This window comes from Chelonia mydas, chromosome 25 (genome assembly GCF_015237465.2).
Source record: "Chelonia mydas isolate rCheMyd1 chromosome 25, rCheMyd1.pri.v2, whole genome shotgun sequence".
Classification (NCBI taxonomy): domain Eukaryota; kingdom Metazoa; phylum Chordata; order Testudines; family Cheloniidae; genus Chelonia; species Chelonia mydas.
Window position 1 is genome coordinate 3,725,429 of NC_057858.1, and position 16,406 is coordinate 3,741,834.

At 63.9% G+C, this 16,406-nt stretch overlaps 1 protein-coding gene across 20 annotated transcripts in view; it reads right to left on the reverse strand.

The window, feature by feature from the left end:
• NFIC (nuclear factor I C) overlaps positions 1–16,406 on the reverse strand; it is a 361,746-nt gene that overhangs the window by 294,064 nt on the left and 51,276 nt on the right. The window contains exon 3 of one of the 20 annotated variants that reach the window (XM_043535795.1): positions 13,831–14,100. The exons of the other annotated variants lie outside the window; for them this stretch is intronic. Coding sequence (XP_043391730.1) covers positions 14,078–14,100 — 23 coding nt within the window. The 3' untranslated portion in view covers positions 13,831–14,077. Of the gene's footprint in view, positions 1–13,830; positions 14,101–16,406 lie in introns of those variants that run through there. 20 annotated transcript variants of the gene reach the window in all.

Below are 16,406 nucleotides of genomic sequence, written 5' to 3' on the forward strand. Positions count from 1 at the left end.
CCCCCTGTCATTCATGTACCCCATTGCCAGGGCCAGTGCACCCGTTGCTGACCTCTCCTGTCCCACGGGGGGCAGGGCGGGGGGATGCTTATGTGGGGGGCAGGAGATCAGGGTTTCCTTTGAATTAACTGATCAGCCCCCTCACTGCCCTCAGGCCACATCGGCACCTCCTGACAGTCGGGGGTTAGCCCCACGGCTGGAGCAAGAGGTCTTGCTTCTGTCCCTGCTTAGCAGCCCCAAGAGCCTCCATTGCGGACTGGGAGTGCAGTACAGGGTCACACCGCACAGGGGTTGGGGCCCAAAGGGACCTGGCTGCATTGAACTGGGCACCACCCCCCTTCTGAGCTACCAGTGGGTCATCCTTGTCCTGGCTGTTCAGTGAATCTGCCCCCACCAGCAGTACTCACCCCACCCTGTGCCATGGGTCTGCCCCCACCTACCCCCCCATACAGCTGATCCCACCACATCTATCCCCCTCTGCCCATGGTCCAGCATTTGCCCCGCATCCCATCTAATCACCCCATCCAGTTGCCACAAGCCTCCCCTTGTCCCAAATCCCCACCCCCCATGTCCCTGCTCTCTCGGACCCCCCAGGACCTCCCCACAGAGCTACCTTCCCCACCTCCAGCCACATGGTCTGCCCAGCTGGCTATAAATAAGTCGGTGGAGTAGGGGCCGGGCGGCGCGCTGGGGCTGAGTCCAGCAGAGGCCGCAGGTTCATTTTTCATAGTGCTGGGCTGGGACCCAAACAAGCCAGCTGCCCGCCCACTGCAGCACCGGCCCCCCAGCGTTATTACAGCCGATTACCCCAACCCGGCCTGCTGGGGGGAGGAACCCCAGAAAGGAGAGAAAGAAGGGAGGGGCAAGGGGAGGAGATGGGGCTGAGGGAGGAAAGGCCATGGAAGGGACAGGGTGAGTGGAAAAGCGAGGGAACGAATGATGCCAGTGGAAGGAGGGAAGGAAGAAAGCCAGCAAAGCTTTGGGGTCCTCCCATCACACAGGCCCCTGTCACTCAGCGCCCCCTCAATGGCAGCACAACGGGTTATCAGATGTGCCCCGTTCCCCGAATCGGAACCACGGGGGCCTAATGCTGGGCACCCTGGCTGAGAACTGCTAGGGGCGGGGGAGGGGTTATGCTACTTTTTCTGTAGGTCCTACACAAAAACAAAGTCACTTGCACTCTGAGCGGGGTATCAGGCAGCTCCAGCATTTGGCATTTATATCCCCGGGAGCCTTTGAAATGACTGAAAAGGCTAAAACACACCCAGCCCCGGTGAACACACACATGTGTGCGCGTGCACGCACACGCACACAGAGCTCTGACCATACCCCAGTGCAGTCCCACACACAGCACCTGCGATCCCAGCCCTGGGATCCCTCCACCCTCAGCTCTGCCGATGTCTCCCAATCCTGTCCCGCCCCCCTGAAGTCCATCCTCAGCTCCCCACCCCCAGCTCTGCTGATGCTGATATCTTCAGTCCTACTCACAGCCCCCCACCCCCACGGCCGAGTGACGCTATGGATCTCACTGGAGACATGCGCATGCCGGGGGGCGTCAGACATGCTGTTGCACGAGGGCTGAGCAGAGCAGCTCGCACGGACCAGCTGGAGCTAAGCACCGAGCTTGCAAACGTGTTCCCCCCCGCCCCCCGTAGTTTGCCAAGGCCCTTCTGTCCTGGCCTCCAACCCCCCTCGCTGTTCCAGCCCTTGGCCTCCTCTGGGCAGAGACAAGCCAGGCCACACTGTTTTCCACCCACAGCTCTGCCCAGGAAGGCCCCCTGGCTATCCCAGCCCTGGGCTGCTCTCCTGGGCAGAGCCCAACCCAAGCAGGGCCGCCCGGCTGAGCCCGGTGCGCGTCTCCCGTGGGACAGCACGGCTGGCTGTGACGCGCAGTGCACCGAACCCCGCTCCCCGGAGACGAAGGGAGCAGCCCCGGACACGCACACACAAGGGCCTCTCCGGCCGCCGCTCTGCCTGGAGCGCGCCCAGCCGGGATGGCTCAGGGCTTTCGGAAGCAGGAGGCTACCACTTGGCCTAGGACCCGGCATGAGCACGAAGCCAGCTGCTTCCCCGCCTCCTCCACGCTGCAGGCTCCCACACAACGCATCGCAGGCAGGGAAGCCCTGACCTCGCCACGGTCCCTGGCACACGGAGCCAGGAAGCCAAGCGCCCAGCCCAGCCAGAGGGGAGGAAAAGGGAAACTGGGAGGTGCTGAGGGCTTAGTGGGGACTCCCTGGCTGGGGCATCCCTGGCTCCTCAGGCCCAGGGCCCAGAGAGGTCACCTTGGCACGGAGTTTGCTGTGGGGACGCAGCAGAGACAGGCGTGTCTGCTGGCTCTCTCTCTCTCTCTCTCTCTCTCTCTCTATCTATCTATCCCCATCCACCCCATCTATCTATATCTATCTATCTATCTATCCCCACACACTCCCGCTATCTAATCTAATCTATCTATCTATCCCCATACACTCCATCATCTAATCTAATCTATCTATCTGTCCCCATACACTCCATCATCTAATCTATCTATCTGTCTATCTATGGGATTTCTATAGTGTCCATCACTGAAGTATCTCATTGCTTATAATGGGCCAAACCAAACTCTAGATCCAAACACTTCCAAGCTGGAGGCAAGGTCGGACCCAGCCCAGCACTGCATAGCTTGGCCCCATCCCTACAGCAGCCCGGATCAGAACTCCAGGTCCAGCCAACTCTCCATCTTCAGGTATCCCTGGGTTCACATCCCATTTCCCAGCCCGGGGTTCCTCTTGGGCTGTTGGTGAGGGCGTATGAGCCAATGCTCTGTGCCACATGGGGAGGAGCAGTGGAGGGGACCCGCACGAGGTGCCGGCAGAGCCCCGTGCTGTTGCTGACTGCTGGGGACATGGGGCACGCGTGGGGCTCGGCACGGCTCTGCTGTACCAAACTCTCGGTGTGACAGCGCCTGCCTGATACGCCGAATGCAGCAACACCGCCGTGATGCACCAGATGCTGCACAGGAGAGAGCTGCCAAGCACAGAGCTGGATCCAGCCTCAGTGGCTGGAGGAAGCGTTTGCACCTGGGAGGTTATGTTGGTTCAGCAGGCTAGAAAGAGGGGCCAGCAGCTAAAACATTCCCCACGCTCTGGGGGTCAGACCCAGCCTACAGTGATACCTGCGGGGTGCGTGTGCAGGGACAGCCACACAGAGCCGTGCAACGAGGCAGGTGGGTGTCAGTTAGCCAGGCGAGCCGGGGGTCTCAGCGCTGTAGGGGTGGTAAGGGGCTGCCAAGAGCTGCAGGGAGCCAGCGGGACCCCAGCTCCTTTGCCCTAAGGCTGGGGAGAACTCTTGTCCTGGGGTTGGAGGCGGGGGAGAGATGAAGTGCGGGGGAGTCGAGTCACCTGAGGACAGTGCCCAGTGCACGGTACGACCCGCTTTGGCAATGCCTCTGCTCCTGTGGCAGGCTGGGCCAGTGTGGCTTGATGCAGCCATTCTGCCGCTGGCTCTCCCTGCGGGCAGCCTGCGCTCAGCCCTAGTGTGCCCGGAGACAGCACGGCAAAGGGACTGGCCCGATGGCCCAGGGCCGCTGTGACCAGGGCTCCTCGGCCACCGACCTGCTGTGAGACCCTGGGCAAGCTGCTTCTTGCATCTGTTTCCCTCCTTGCCCTTTGTCTAGCCATTTCTGAACCAGGCACTGTGTTCCCTGGAGCTCCTGGCCAGGAGGGACCCGCATGTATCGCAGGAGATTCTTTCTCCCCAGCTTCCCAGTACTGAGCCCAAAGATTTTAGTTAAACCAAAACACTGCAGTCCCCTGGGAACTAAATTGTTGCAATCCACAGGCAGAGACCAGGAGGGGCACCAATGCCCAAGGGCAAGCCCTGCAATGGCAGGGGACTTGTTAGGTGAGATATGCCCAGATGAGCCCAGCAGGCAAACCATGCCCTGTGCTGCAGAAGGAGGCCACCCCACCTCCCCACCGGTTCCTGCCCGTCGGATCTGGGGGGAAATTCCTTCCCAAGCCCCAGTCCGGCCCTGAGCACTTGTGAGCAAGATCCACCAGCCAGGCCCTAGATGTACAGCCCCTAGCGCGATGGTGCCGCCGAGTGCCAGTATCACACTAAGAACAACACTCCATGCTAGAAGCCCCACAAAGTCACTACATCCTCGTGTGCACTTCTGAACAGGTGCTGCTGAGGTGTGAATGAGACGCTACACTGTAGTGTGGACACACTGGACAGGGGCTGCGGCTAGCCGCACGGGTGACATCTTGGTCACATTGACGTCAACAGCAAAATTGGGGTCAGGATTTCACTCCTGAGCCAGACAGACAGACAAAGACATCTCCTACAATCCTCATGTCTCTATATGCAACGGGCTTTTAATCAGAGACTCCTAGACTTCAAGGCCAGAAGGGACCATCATGATCATCTAGTCCGACCTCCTGCACATTGCAAGCCACAGAACCTCACCTGCCCACTCCTGTAACAGACCCTAACCTCTGGCTGAGTCACTGACGTTCTCAAATCTTCAAGTTACAAAGACTCCACCACTGACACTAGTTTAAACCTGCACGTGCCCTGTGCCCTACGTTCATGCGATTTGCATTTCTCACTCCAGGACCAGCTCTAAGAAAGGGGGGAAAAAGGGCCCCCCCCCGTCCTACCCCAATAGATCTTTAAAAATCTGATGCAACTAATGGGAGGCCACAAACCCTAAATGCCTTAATGGCATGAGGACGGCACTGCATCACTACTGGGCAGCTTTACAATGGCCAGGGTGCCTTTGCCACGCGGTTCCAGACCTGAGTGCGGCGGGCTGCTTTTCAGTGTAATCTTAGCTCTGCATTTCCTCGGTTTGTAATCCTGGGGTTGGGGTTAATTACAGCCGGCCTCCGGCGGTTCCTTTACCCTGATGTACTTTGAACTTAACTCCATCTAACAGCGACTTGTCTGGGAATGTGTGCGTGTGTGTGTGAATATATGTGCATGTGTGTGCATTTTATGTGTGTATGTGCACATGTGTGTGTGTGTAAATACATGTGTGTGCGCATGCTTGTGTATCTCTATGTGCTAATATGGCTGGTCAACACTTGCATCCGATGAAGTGAGCTGTAGCTCATGAAAGCTCATGCTCAGATAAATTGGTTAGTCTCTAAGGTGCCACTAGTCCTCCTTTTCTTTATGTGCTAATATGTATCTCTATGTGTGTAAGTGGGTGTGTGAATATCTGTGTATGTGTCTGTATCTGTGTGTGACGAAATACGGGCATCGGCATGTGCTCCTGTGCATAGGTGTGAGTGTGCGTCGGTGTGTGTGTGTGTGTGTGTGAATGCGTATTTCTGCAAAAGGCATATTCAAAATATTGTGAATCTCGTCAGTTTCCTTGTGATAAATATTTGCGGCTGCACCGTGCACTGGGGGCATATGGGGAGATGTTTTCTTTCCAGATGGGAGGACGGCACAGACATTTGGCACGGTGGCCCTCTCAGAGACATAAGGCATGCTCAGGACAAGAGGCTTGGCACATGGTACCCAGCAGATTGGTGCCATCTGCCTCGCTTTTCTCCAAGCTCCCTTCGGGGCTGGGGAGTGCAGATAACCAGCTGCCAAGCTGCGGAGGAATTCAGATGCGTTGGCTTTCAAAGGTGTTCCCTCCCCTTTGTCCTTCCCTTCTCACTGGGGAGACGCCGGGGAGGGATCTCTTTGTGAGGAGCCGGAGGGAGATGGGAAAGTGGGCATCACACACAAAACCACAGCCTCTCTCACCATCAGTGAGAAAACTTGCAGCACGCGTAGCAAGCAAGGCAGCCTGTCCCAGTGGTTAGAGCACAGGAGTGCCACGCAACCTTTGCCAAGCCACTTCCCTCTCTGTGTCCCTTCGGCCATTTAGACTTGACGGCCCAGAGCCTCAAATTCAGTGGCCAGTAGGAGCCGAAACACCTTTGGGGACCTGGGCCTAAGCCCGCTGGGGCAGCGACCGGCCTCCTCCCTTGGTGCATGCACAGCACCTAGCAACAGTGAGAAAAAGGCACTTTTCCTCCCTCTTCATTGCCCTGCATCTTCCCAGCAGGACTCAGCCAGAGAGCAAGGCTGGGAAATCCCCTCGCCCAACAGGGAGAGGCCAGAAAGCCGCCTACAATGGGAACGCCGTGGCCCCCTTCGCCAGCCCAGTGGCTGCTGCATCGCACCCGTCCGTGCCCCGAAAGGCCCCCATTCCGCAAGGCACTTCTGCGGGTGCGTCGCCGGCGGCATGTGCTCTCCGCTGAGGTCTGCGCGTCAGGTGGAGCCTGCGTCTAAGGAAGGGGCTGAAGTGGGAGAGAACTGAGCCCACGCTGACAGCTAAGAAAGTGCCCCAGTGCTTTGCTGAATCGGGGCCCACGGCAGGGTTCAGCTAATGGGAGCCGGCCGGCAGGGTTCAAGCCTCGCCCTGGGAAGAGTCCATTCCCCAGGGCCCAGAAATCCAGCCCGGGTTTGGCTCCTCGGCGGGGTTGGAGCCATTTCACTGGTGGACTAAACTCCACTCCGGGTTTTCTCCTCCCATCCCCGGGGGAGCACAAGAACCTGCGGCTGGTTCTGCCCTCTGCAGGAGCGGGAGGCAGAGTCCGCTCCAGGTGAGCTGCAGAATCCAGTTCCGGACCTTCTCCCAGGGGAGTTCGCCGCTGTCAATCAGTCCTCCGGGATGCCCGTTCTCGGGGCAGGATGCTCTGGTCTGGTGGGGTAGCCGGGCCTGGCTGGGTGCAGGGTGCTTTGCTGTTGCCGGGCCTGGCTGGGTGCAGGCGGGTGCATTGAGGCGCTCTCCACCCGAGTGCGAGGCCTGGCTCGGACTAGCTGACACGTTAGCTACCCCCGGGCAGAGGGTGGCCTGGGCTGGGCCCAGCGACAGCAGTAGAAGGGCCTGACCCCTGAGTGTGCCCGTTCCCGACGCTCTCCCCTCGCTCCCCGGCTCTAGGTCGGCCCAAATGCCTTGGTATCCCGGCCGGTTCCAGCCACAGACCCCCCATGCTGCTGTTCTGGCCTCCCGGGCTGCCCAGCTCCCTGCAGCCAGAGCCGGTACCCAGCAGCCGGCAGCTTTAATCCCCCCTGCCCTGCAGGAGACATTGGTGAGGCTGGAAGGGCTGGGGCCGCATGGGGGCATGGGTGGGGGAGGGGCTTGCCTGGGGTCCCCTGTTCACACCCAGCGTCCTCCAGGGTCCAGCAGCCCCGTTGCTGCAGGACACCACTGGCACCCATGGGTGGCTGCGTGGAGGCTGGTGCCGCTCTGGGGGGCGAAGATGCCCCAGCTGCCTTGCTTAGATAGCCCCGCCCTGTGTGATGCCCAAAACTCCCAGCACCAGGCCCCGGATGCATTGGGGCAGTGCCCAGGAGGGGCGAGGTGCTGTCCAGGCATCCGTGCCCTGCCCAAGGCCGGCGGGCTCCGGGCCGCATGGCCCATTAGCGGGGGGTTTCTGTGCCTGAGGCGACAGGAATCGGGCTGGGCACAGCCAGCGGAGCGGGGAGAGGCGGGGAAGGAGAACGGGCGACAGAACAGGACAGGTGCGTGTGGCCACCAGGGAACAGCCAGGCTCAGGCGCGTGGGTGGGACGACACGGGGTCTGCCACCCACGGGACCCCTTGGACACGGTGATATTAGGGTTTGTACGAACCCTGGTCTTGAACTTAACTCCCAGCACCGCAACAGAGCAGTGGGAGCCTGGATGCAGGGCCGGGGGCAGCATGGGGACAGGTGAAATCAAGTCAGCTCCTGCAGCTGGTGTGTCAGCCAGGATGCAGGGCAGGGCACTGCTGAGAGGAAGCTCACAGCACTGTGGTTATCTACCACCACAGAGCAGGACACTCTCTGACTGCCCCCATCCGCCCTGCTGGCACTGGGGCAGCCCAAGGAGCAGGGGCCCCTTTTCTCTCTCTCGCTGACTGGTTCCAGGTGGATCAGGGAGGCAGGACCCCACCTCGGGTGCTCCTGGCTCGGGCTCTCCCTGTCCCAACCCAGCCTGGCCGGCTCTGGGGGCAACTGCCTCCTTCCTCCCATGCCTCACCCCGATCCCGCCCCCGTACACTGCAGCCATACTGCAGCCTGGCCCCCCCGTGCCTGCTCCCCCCACCCTGGGAGGGCCCCCCCGCAAAGGCTGGCGTCAGCAACACTCGGCTCTGCAGGAATCCGCCCGGGATGCTCCGGAGGCCCCAGCACAATTGATCCAGGCGATTGACTCCTGGTACGCTGCCAAGCCGCTGCCTTTCATCCATGACCGCCCTGGCCCCGGAGCGCTGCCCCCCCGCTGCAGACCACTGGGCCCAGCCCCCCCACCAGCTCCCAGCCCCGGAGCTCTGCCCCCCCCGCTGCAGACCACTGGGCCCAGCCCCCCCACCAGCCCCCAGCCCCGGAGCGCTGCCCCCCCGCTGCAGACCACTGGGCCCAGCCCCCCCACCAGCCCCCAGCCCCGGAGCGCTGCCCCCCCGCTGCAGACCACTGGGCCCAGCCCCCCCACCAGCCCCCAGCCCCGGAGCGCTGCCCCCCCTGCTGCAGACCACTGGGCCCAGCCCCCCCACCAGCCCCCAGCCCCGGAGCGCTGCCCCCCCCCCCGCTGCAGACCACTGGGCTCAGCCCCCCCACCAGCCCCCAGCCCCGGAGCGCTGCCCCCCCCTGCTGTAGACCACTGGGCCCAGCCCCCCCACCAGCCCCGGAGCGCTGCCCCCCCCTGCTGCAGACCACTGGGCCCAGCCCCCCCACCAGCCCCCAGCCCCGGAGCGCTGCCCCCCCCGCTGCAGACCACTGGGCCCAGCCCCCCCACCAGCTCCCAGCCCCGGAGCTCTGCCCCCCCCACTGCAGACCACTGGGCCCAGCCCCCCCACCAGCCCCCAGCCCCGGAGCGCTGCCCCCCCCTGCTGCAGACCACTGGGCCCAGCCCCCCCACCAGCCCCCAGCCCCGGAGCGCTGCCCCCCCCACTGCAGACCACTGAGCTCAGCCCCCCCACCAGCCCCCAGCCCCGGAGCGCTGCCCCCCCCCCGCTGCAGACCACTGAGCTCAGCCCCCCCCACCAGCCCCCAGCCCCGGAGCGCTGTCCTCCCCCCCCACCCCGCTGCAGACCACTGGGCCCAGCCCTAGGCCAACCAGACCCTCTTGGTCACTTTGGGGTCTCACTGGGGGAAGGGGCACATCACAGGGGTGGCTCAGATGGGGGAGGAGGAGGCAGAGGAAAGCTGGAGAAGGGTCCCAGTGGGGAGCTCCAAGCCAGAGCCAGAGCCAAGAGGTGCATGGGGGGCTGGGAGCCGGGGATTTGGTTCAGCTTGTTCGAGAGCCACTGCAAGGGCCACGTGCAAACCCCGGGTCTCGCCCAGAGTCTGGGGGCTCAGCTCTGGGAGGGGGGGCATGACTGCTGCCTCCCCAACACCGCTAAGGAAACTGAGGCAGTGACAGGGGAAGGGACTTGGCCAAGGCCACGCAGCAGAGGCAGGGAACAGAAGCTGGGGGCAGCTGGGAGCCAGCAGTGCTCAGGGAAGGGCTTTGGGGTGCAGGGACACCTCGCTGGGGGAGCCCTGAGCTGGGGGCCTGGGGCTTTGTGCCCAGGAAACGAGGGGGAGTCCGCAGGTTGTACCTGGACCCTGGGGCCGCTGTAGCTGTGCCCAGCCTGGCTGGCGTCCGGCCTGCCCCGGCCTGGTCCCCCCGTGGCCCAGCCAGCCCTTTGAAGCTCTGGCCAAGGCTCTTGCCCCTCTCCTTCGCCTTGAGCAAACAGCTGCCCGTGTGTACCAGGGAGGGGTGGGTGGTGCCAGGATTGGGCATCCGGAGCTGCTGGGTGGCCACCCCGCACAATAAGGGCCTGTCTTCACCTGCCAGAATATGCCCCCACCCCACCCCTCAGCAACAGGGGACAAAAATGGACCCACCCCCCCACCTCGGGGGTGTAAAGCAAAGGGGGGAGGTGGCACCTCAGGCTCTGTTCCCAGCTCCTCATGCAGGGGCAGGGGCAGGACTGCTTAGAGCAGGGAGCCAGGATGCCTGGGTTCTCTCCCGGCTCTGGGAGGGCAGTGGTGTCTAGTGGCTAGGGCAGGGAGCCATGGGGCACAGGACCAAAGGGTCCCTCTATGGCTCTGCCATCGACTCTCTGTATCCTCAGACAAGTCACCTCATGAACGCTGTGAAACCTGGATCCAAACTTTCCTGAGGCACCGGGGCGCCTGGAGATGGGGCTTGCATTGTGTCTATCTGTGCCTCAGTTTCCCCATCTGTAAAATGGGGACAATCCTGCCCGCAGGGGGCTTCCTCAAGGACTGGTCACTGCTTCCAGACCCTCAGAGGCCAGGCGCTCGGAGCACCAAGTGTTATGGCCGTGGCCAGGAGGGGATGAGGCCAGGGTGGGGGCTCAGGGGCAACAAAGTGTGATGGACACACAGGGATCCCTGGCGGGAGCGGGAGGAGCCACAGGAGCTGTGTGGGGAACACAGTGGCGGGGGGTAGGTCTGAGGTGGGGCACTGGGACCTTCCCACAGCCTTGGGGCCATGCTGGGCACCACAGGGCATGGAGGGGGGGCAAGGGGGGACTGATCCCCAATTCAGCCTTCTCACAGGTTCCTAAAGGTGGGGTGATCCCCCCCTAGACTCTGGGAAAGGACGGATCCAGATCAGCCCCCTCCCGAAATGCTGAGCCACTGCCAGGGGAGGTGCTGGGGGAGAGATGGGGCTGGATGGGGTGGGCTATGGGGCTGGGGAGGAGCTGGCAGAAGGCAGCGGGGGATTGAGGGAGAGATGGGGGGTTGACAGGGAGAGACAGGGGGTTGGGGGGGTGGCAGGAGCTGGGTGGGAGGGCGAAGGATCCTGGGGTAGGTGGAAGGGGCGGAGAGGGCCCAGTCCATTATCAGCACCGAGGGAGGGGAGGGGGCGCAGGCTGCTCCCAGCTGATAACGGGGAGACCAGGGAGGTGACAGGTTAACCCTTTAGCTGCCACAGGAGCTGGGGTGGGGGCAAATTGTCCAGCTCCTGCATGGCTTAGCCACGGGCCCAATTCTCCCCCAAGGAGAGGGGAGCAGGGGGCCGGGGCCTGGACTCCCATTCTCTCTCCATCGGTTCCTCTCCGGGGGTCTGCCTGGGGACAGTGATGGGGTCAGCCTGGGTCACCTGGACTGGGGGGTGGGTGGGAGCGAATGGGGTGCGAGGAAGCGCGAGTGAAGCAGAGACAGGCTGGAGGCCAGGGGCCTGAGCGAGAGACCTTGGGGGCAAGTCTGTCTGCCATGCTGGGGTCGGGGGGCGTGTGAGGGGCTGGCTATGGGGCGGAGGGGAGGGGCGTGTGAGGGGCTGGCTATGGGGCAGAGGGGAGGGCATGTGAAGGGCTGGCTATGGGGCGGAGGGGAGGGGGGCATGTGAGGGGCTGGCTATGGGGCGGAGGGGAGGGGCGTGTGAGGGGCTGGCTATGGGGCAGAGGGGAGGGCATGTGAAGGGCTGGCTATGGGGCGGAGGGGAGGGGGGCATGTGAGGGACTGGCTATGGGGCGGAGGGGAGGGGGGCATGTGAGGGACTGGCTATGGGGCGGAGGGGAGGGGGGGCATGTGAGGGGCTGACTAGGGGGCGGAGGGGAGGGGGGGCATGTGAGGGGCTGACTATGGGGCAGAGGGGAGGGGGGCATGTGAGGGACTGGCTATGGGGCGGAGGGGAGGGGGGTGTGAGGGGCTGGCTATGGGGCATAGAGGAAGGGCACATATGAAGGGCTGGCTATGGGGCAGAGGGAACGATTGGGCAGGCTGCCAGGAACACAGACAGACTGAGGGAGAATTGATGCGATTTTGCCTCCCGGGGGAGCGGGCTTTAAATCTGGCCAAGGTCAGGAACCGACAGGAGATCAGGGGTCTCCCGCCTCCCTCGCCCCAGACATCCATTCTCTCCCCTCAGCCCAGCGTTCGCACGGCTCAGAGTCCCGGCCTGAGACGGACCCGGCACTGAACTAATCCATGTGCAGGGTCGGGAGTGAGGGGCCCCGGCAGAGCCGGTGGGGGGACCCCAGGGCTGGGCTGGCAGGGACTGCGGGTCGGGAGTGAGGGGCCCCAGCAGAGCCGGTGAGGGGACCCCAGGGGTGGGCTGGCAGGGGCTGCGGGTCGGGAGTGAGGGGCACCGGCTGAGCTGGGTGGGGGGAGCCCAGGGGTGGGCTGGCAGGGGCTGCAGGTCGGGAGTGAGGGGCACCGGCTGAGCTGGGTGGGGGGAGCCCAGGGGTGGGCTGGCCGGGGCTGCGGGTCGGGAGTGAGGCGCACCGGCAGAGATGGTGTGGGGACCCCATCGCTGCAGGAGGCTCATCCAGGCATGTTGTGTTACAGGTAATCCAAGGAGCGCTAGAAATGCGAGCGAAGGTAATATGCCCCCGGCCCCGGCCAATGCTCCCTGACCCCCAGCTACTCCAACCCTGGGCTCCCCCCACAGCTGTGCCCATATCTCAGGGTTCACAGCATCAGCTAGAAGGATCTCTCCCCTCAGCCCATGCAAAATACAGGCCAGCTGGTCAGCTGCAGCATAGGTTGTGATGGTTTTGAATCATCTTTTACTGAGGCAGCATAGCCTAGTGGCTACAGCCCTGAACTGGGACTCAGGAGACCTGGGTTCTATCCTTGGCATAGCCTGCTGGGTGACCTGGGGCAAGTCACTTCCCCTCCCTGTGCCTCAGTTTCCCCCTCTGTGCAATGGGGATAAAGACTGTGACCTGTTTGTAAAGCGCTTTAAGATCTACAGAGGAGAAGACCCTGAGGCAGGGGCTGCTGCTGCAGGCAGGGAGCTGGGCTCAGGATGTGGCTCCAGGGGTGGAGGTGGCAGGCTGGACTGGACAGGGCAGTGGCCCGGGGAGCAGGAGTCTAGGTGAGCTGGGAGCGTGACCCGAGGTGGGACACCGGACTGGTGGAACAGTTTGATACAGCAACAAAAGGCCCAGCAGCCTGCCCTACCCCAGCTCCAAGGAGGTCTTAACTCCCGGAGACTCCGAGGGTCAGTTTTGTTCCCCATGCTGGAGCCCCAGGAAGACACAGGGGGACAATCCTGCTCTGGGCTTGCAGAGGGGGCAGACCACAGCAGAGAACCCCTGGTGCCCCCAGAACGGGGTCTCTCTCTCTCTCGCTGCAGGGCCGCTGCCTAGGAACACATATTTTCGGGGGGCTGTATCTTAGGAAGCCCCTGGTCAAATGGCCCCAAATCTGCATCGCTGACCCCAGCCAGCGCCCCAGGAGGCTCGCGGAGCCGTAAAGAGAACGCTGGCCTCAACCTTAGCCACGGCGCAGCCGCGCTCCACCCTGGTCACTCCTGGGCCTTACACATGACAGAACCGAGGGGCAGCTGGAACTGCAGAGCCCACCCAGAGCCCAGCGGGTTCGGCTGTACAGCTAATTAGCCTCTGGCGCCCAGCCCCCGCACCAGGCAATCCCACGCGGGAGTCAGGATCCCTGAGTTCTAGCGGACGGAGCAGGAGACAGAGAGCCAGGACTCCTGGGTTCTCTGTCTGGGGAAGTGCACTCTCGCGATTCCAGCATGGGACTAGGAGTCAGGACTCCTGAGTTCTCCTGCTGGCTCCATCACTTGCCTCACTGAGTGGCCTTGGACGAGGCTCTTCACAGGTCCATGCCTCACTTTCCCCACCTGTCCCATGGGGGCGGTGACGCGCCTCCACCTCTGAGCGGGTCCTGAGGCTCCGCTCACTAAGTCCTGGTGACGCAGTGCTCTGAGATCCAGGGGGAACCACGCCTGACAAGGGCCCAGAGATCAGCGGCTGCCCCAGTTTGCTCAGACCTGCTCCCTGGCCCGGGTTATATCCCTGCTCTTGTCAGATCTAACCAGCTGATAAATAATTTCCATACCCAGCACCCAGAAGCCCCTTTATCCTGATACCGGGGCTGCTGGCTCAGTGAGGCCAGAGGAACCTGGCTCCCCAGGGAGACAAGGGGGGATCGGCCCCGATCCTGCATCCACAGACGCATACACTTAACTTTACACAGGTGAGCAGTTCAGGGTCTAGGCCTGCCAACAAGGGGGCTGGGCTGGGCTGGGCCCCAAAACCCCTGGTTCTATTCCTGGCTCTGTCACCGACCTGCTGTGTGTCCATTGGCAAGTCACTTCCTGTCTCAGCTTCCTCTCCCACTGGTCTAGCATAACAGCTCGTCTACACCTGAAAACCAATTCGGATTAAGGTAGGGCGTGAATTTACAGCAATAACTAATCCGGGATAAGAACATCCGCATGGGAACTGTTTCATAGGGGCTAGGCCGGTTCATTTCCCCCTGCAGGATCAGGGCCAGACAGCCCAATTTCAGATCTCAGCTGCAGGGTGTAAATCTGGAGTGACTCCATGTAAGACAGCAGAGTGACTCTGGATTCACACCGGGCAGTAAGATCCAAACCCGGCCCTGGGGTTTCCCTCCCAGCCATCACACCCGCAGTTCCCGTTGCTCGCAGGACACCTCGGCCCCGCCCGCACCCCCTTGGTCAGGGGCCCGGCCCCGGCGCCCCCCGGCCGGTCACACACGGGCCGGCTCCGTTCCGCCTTCAACGGGGACACGGCGACACCTTAAGCGCCGGCGGGGCCAGAGACTGGCCGGAGCCTCCTCGGCTGAGCGCGGCCAGCGGGCGGGTCCGGCCACCTGCGTCTCCTGGGGGGGGGGTCCCCCCATCACCCAGCACGGGGGGGGTCCCCGGCCTCCCCCCACTCGCCTGCCTGCGTCTCCTGGGGCGGGGGCGGGGTCTTCCCATCACCCAGCACGGGGGGGTCCCCACCCTCCCCCCACTCGCCTGCCTGCGTCTCCTGGGGGGGGGGCGGGGTCTTCCCATCACCCAGCATGGGGGGGGGGTCCCCGCCCTCCCCCCACTCGCCTGCCTGCGTCTCCTGGGGGGGGCGGGGTCTTCCCATCACCCAGCACGGGGGGTCCCCGCCCTCCCCCCACTCGCTTGCCTGCTTCTCCTCGGGGGGGTCCCGCCCTGCCCTTCCCCAGCACGGGGGGCCCCCGCCCTCCCCCCACTCGCCTGCCTGCGTCTCCTGGCGGGGGCGGGGTCTTCCCATCACCCAGCACGGGGGGGGGTCCCCGCCCTCCCCCCACTTGCCTGCCTGCGTCTCCTGGGGGGGGCCGGGGTCCCCCCATCACCCAGCACGGGGGGGTCCCCGCCCTCCCCCCACTCGCCTGCCTGCGTCTCCTGGGGGGGGGGCGGGGTCTTCCCATCACCCAGCACGGGGGGGGTCCCCGCCATCCCCCCACTCGCCTGCCTGCCTCTCCTCGGGGGGGGGCCGGGGTCCCCACCCTCCCCCAGCATGGGGGGGTCCCCGTCCTCCCCTCACTCGCCTGCCTGCGTCTCCTCGGGGGGGGGGGGCCGGGATCTCCCCATCACCCAGCACAGGGGGCCCCCCGCCCTCCCCCTACTCGCCTGCCTGCATCTCCTTGGGGGGGGGCCGGGGTCTCCCCATCACCCAGCACAGGGGGCCCCCTGCCCTCCCCCCACTCGCCCACCTGCGAGCGTCTCTGGTGGGGGCCGGGGTCTCCCCAGACGGGGCCCCCCACCCTGGCTGGGCCTCTGGGCGCTACCGCAGCACCCATGGGGAAGCAGAGCCGCCCCGTGGGCTGCTCAGATCCTGCCCGGCTGCCAGCGCCCAACCTGCCCCGGGGGCCACCGCCCTTGGCCAAGCCCCAGCCCCAGAGCCAAGCCAAGCTGCTGGAGCAGCTCTGTCTGCGGGAGGCTGGGGCGCTGGCAGGCTCAGCTCCAGCCTGGCTGGGGTGACTTCGGATTGACACCGGGGTCATGGAGGGCAGATCCGAGGCAAGATCCTCCCCAGCCCCTCAAGGTCCCTGCAAACACAGCTCCCCCGCTCTGACTTTGTGACACATTCTGGTCTGGCCCCTTCCCCTCCCGCTGCCAGCTCCTCTGGGCTGCAGGAGCCCGCGGAGGTGCTGAGCAGAATGCTGATGCCCATCTCTCCCCGGGCCTGGGCTGGCTTTTGCCAGCCACCTGCCCCACCACAGCCTGCCAGGTCACAGGGGCCAACCCCAATGCCCCTGCCCCAGGGCACACTTCAGAGCTGAGCCTTCCCCGGCCTGCCCTGCGGCTTCTCCATGGGGGCGGTAGGAGGGTGCAGTCAAAGGTTTCCTCTTTCTGCTCCTGAGAGGGGCTCTTTGGAGCTCCCTGGGGTGCCCCTGCACTGCAGCAGGGTTTGTGCTGGGGAGGCAGAGACGCATGGGAGGGAGGGAGGGAGCTTTGCATCCCACATTTGTTGTAGCACTGTTCCATCCCTCCCAGCTGCTCTCTCTGCATTCCCCACAGGCTCCCCAAGCGCCCTCCACCCCCCCCCCCCCCACCCCAGGAGAACAGCACCCCCCTTGCATGTCACGTCCCCGCCCGGCAGAGAGAAGTAGCCAGACTCGGCATCATGGCGGCAGAAATACCAGTCACAGCGTTCCCTGGCGGCGCCCTCCAGAGGCAGGGTGTGAA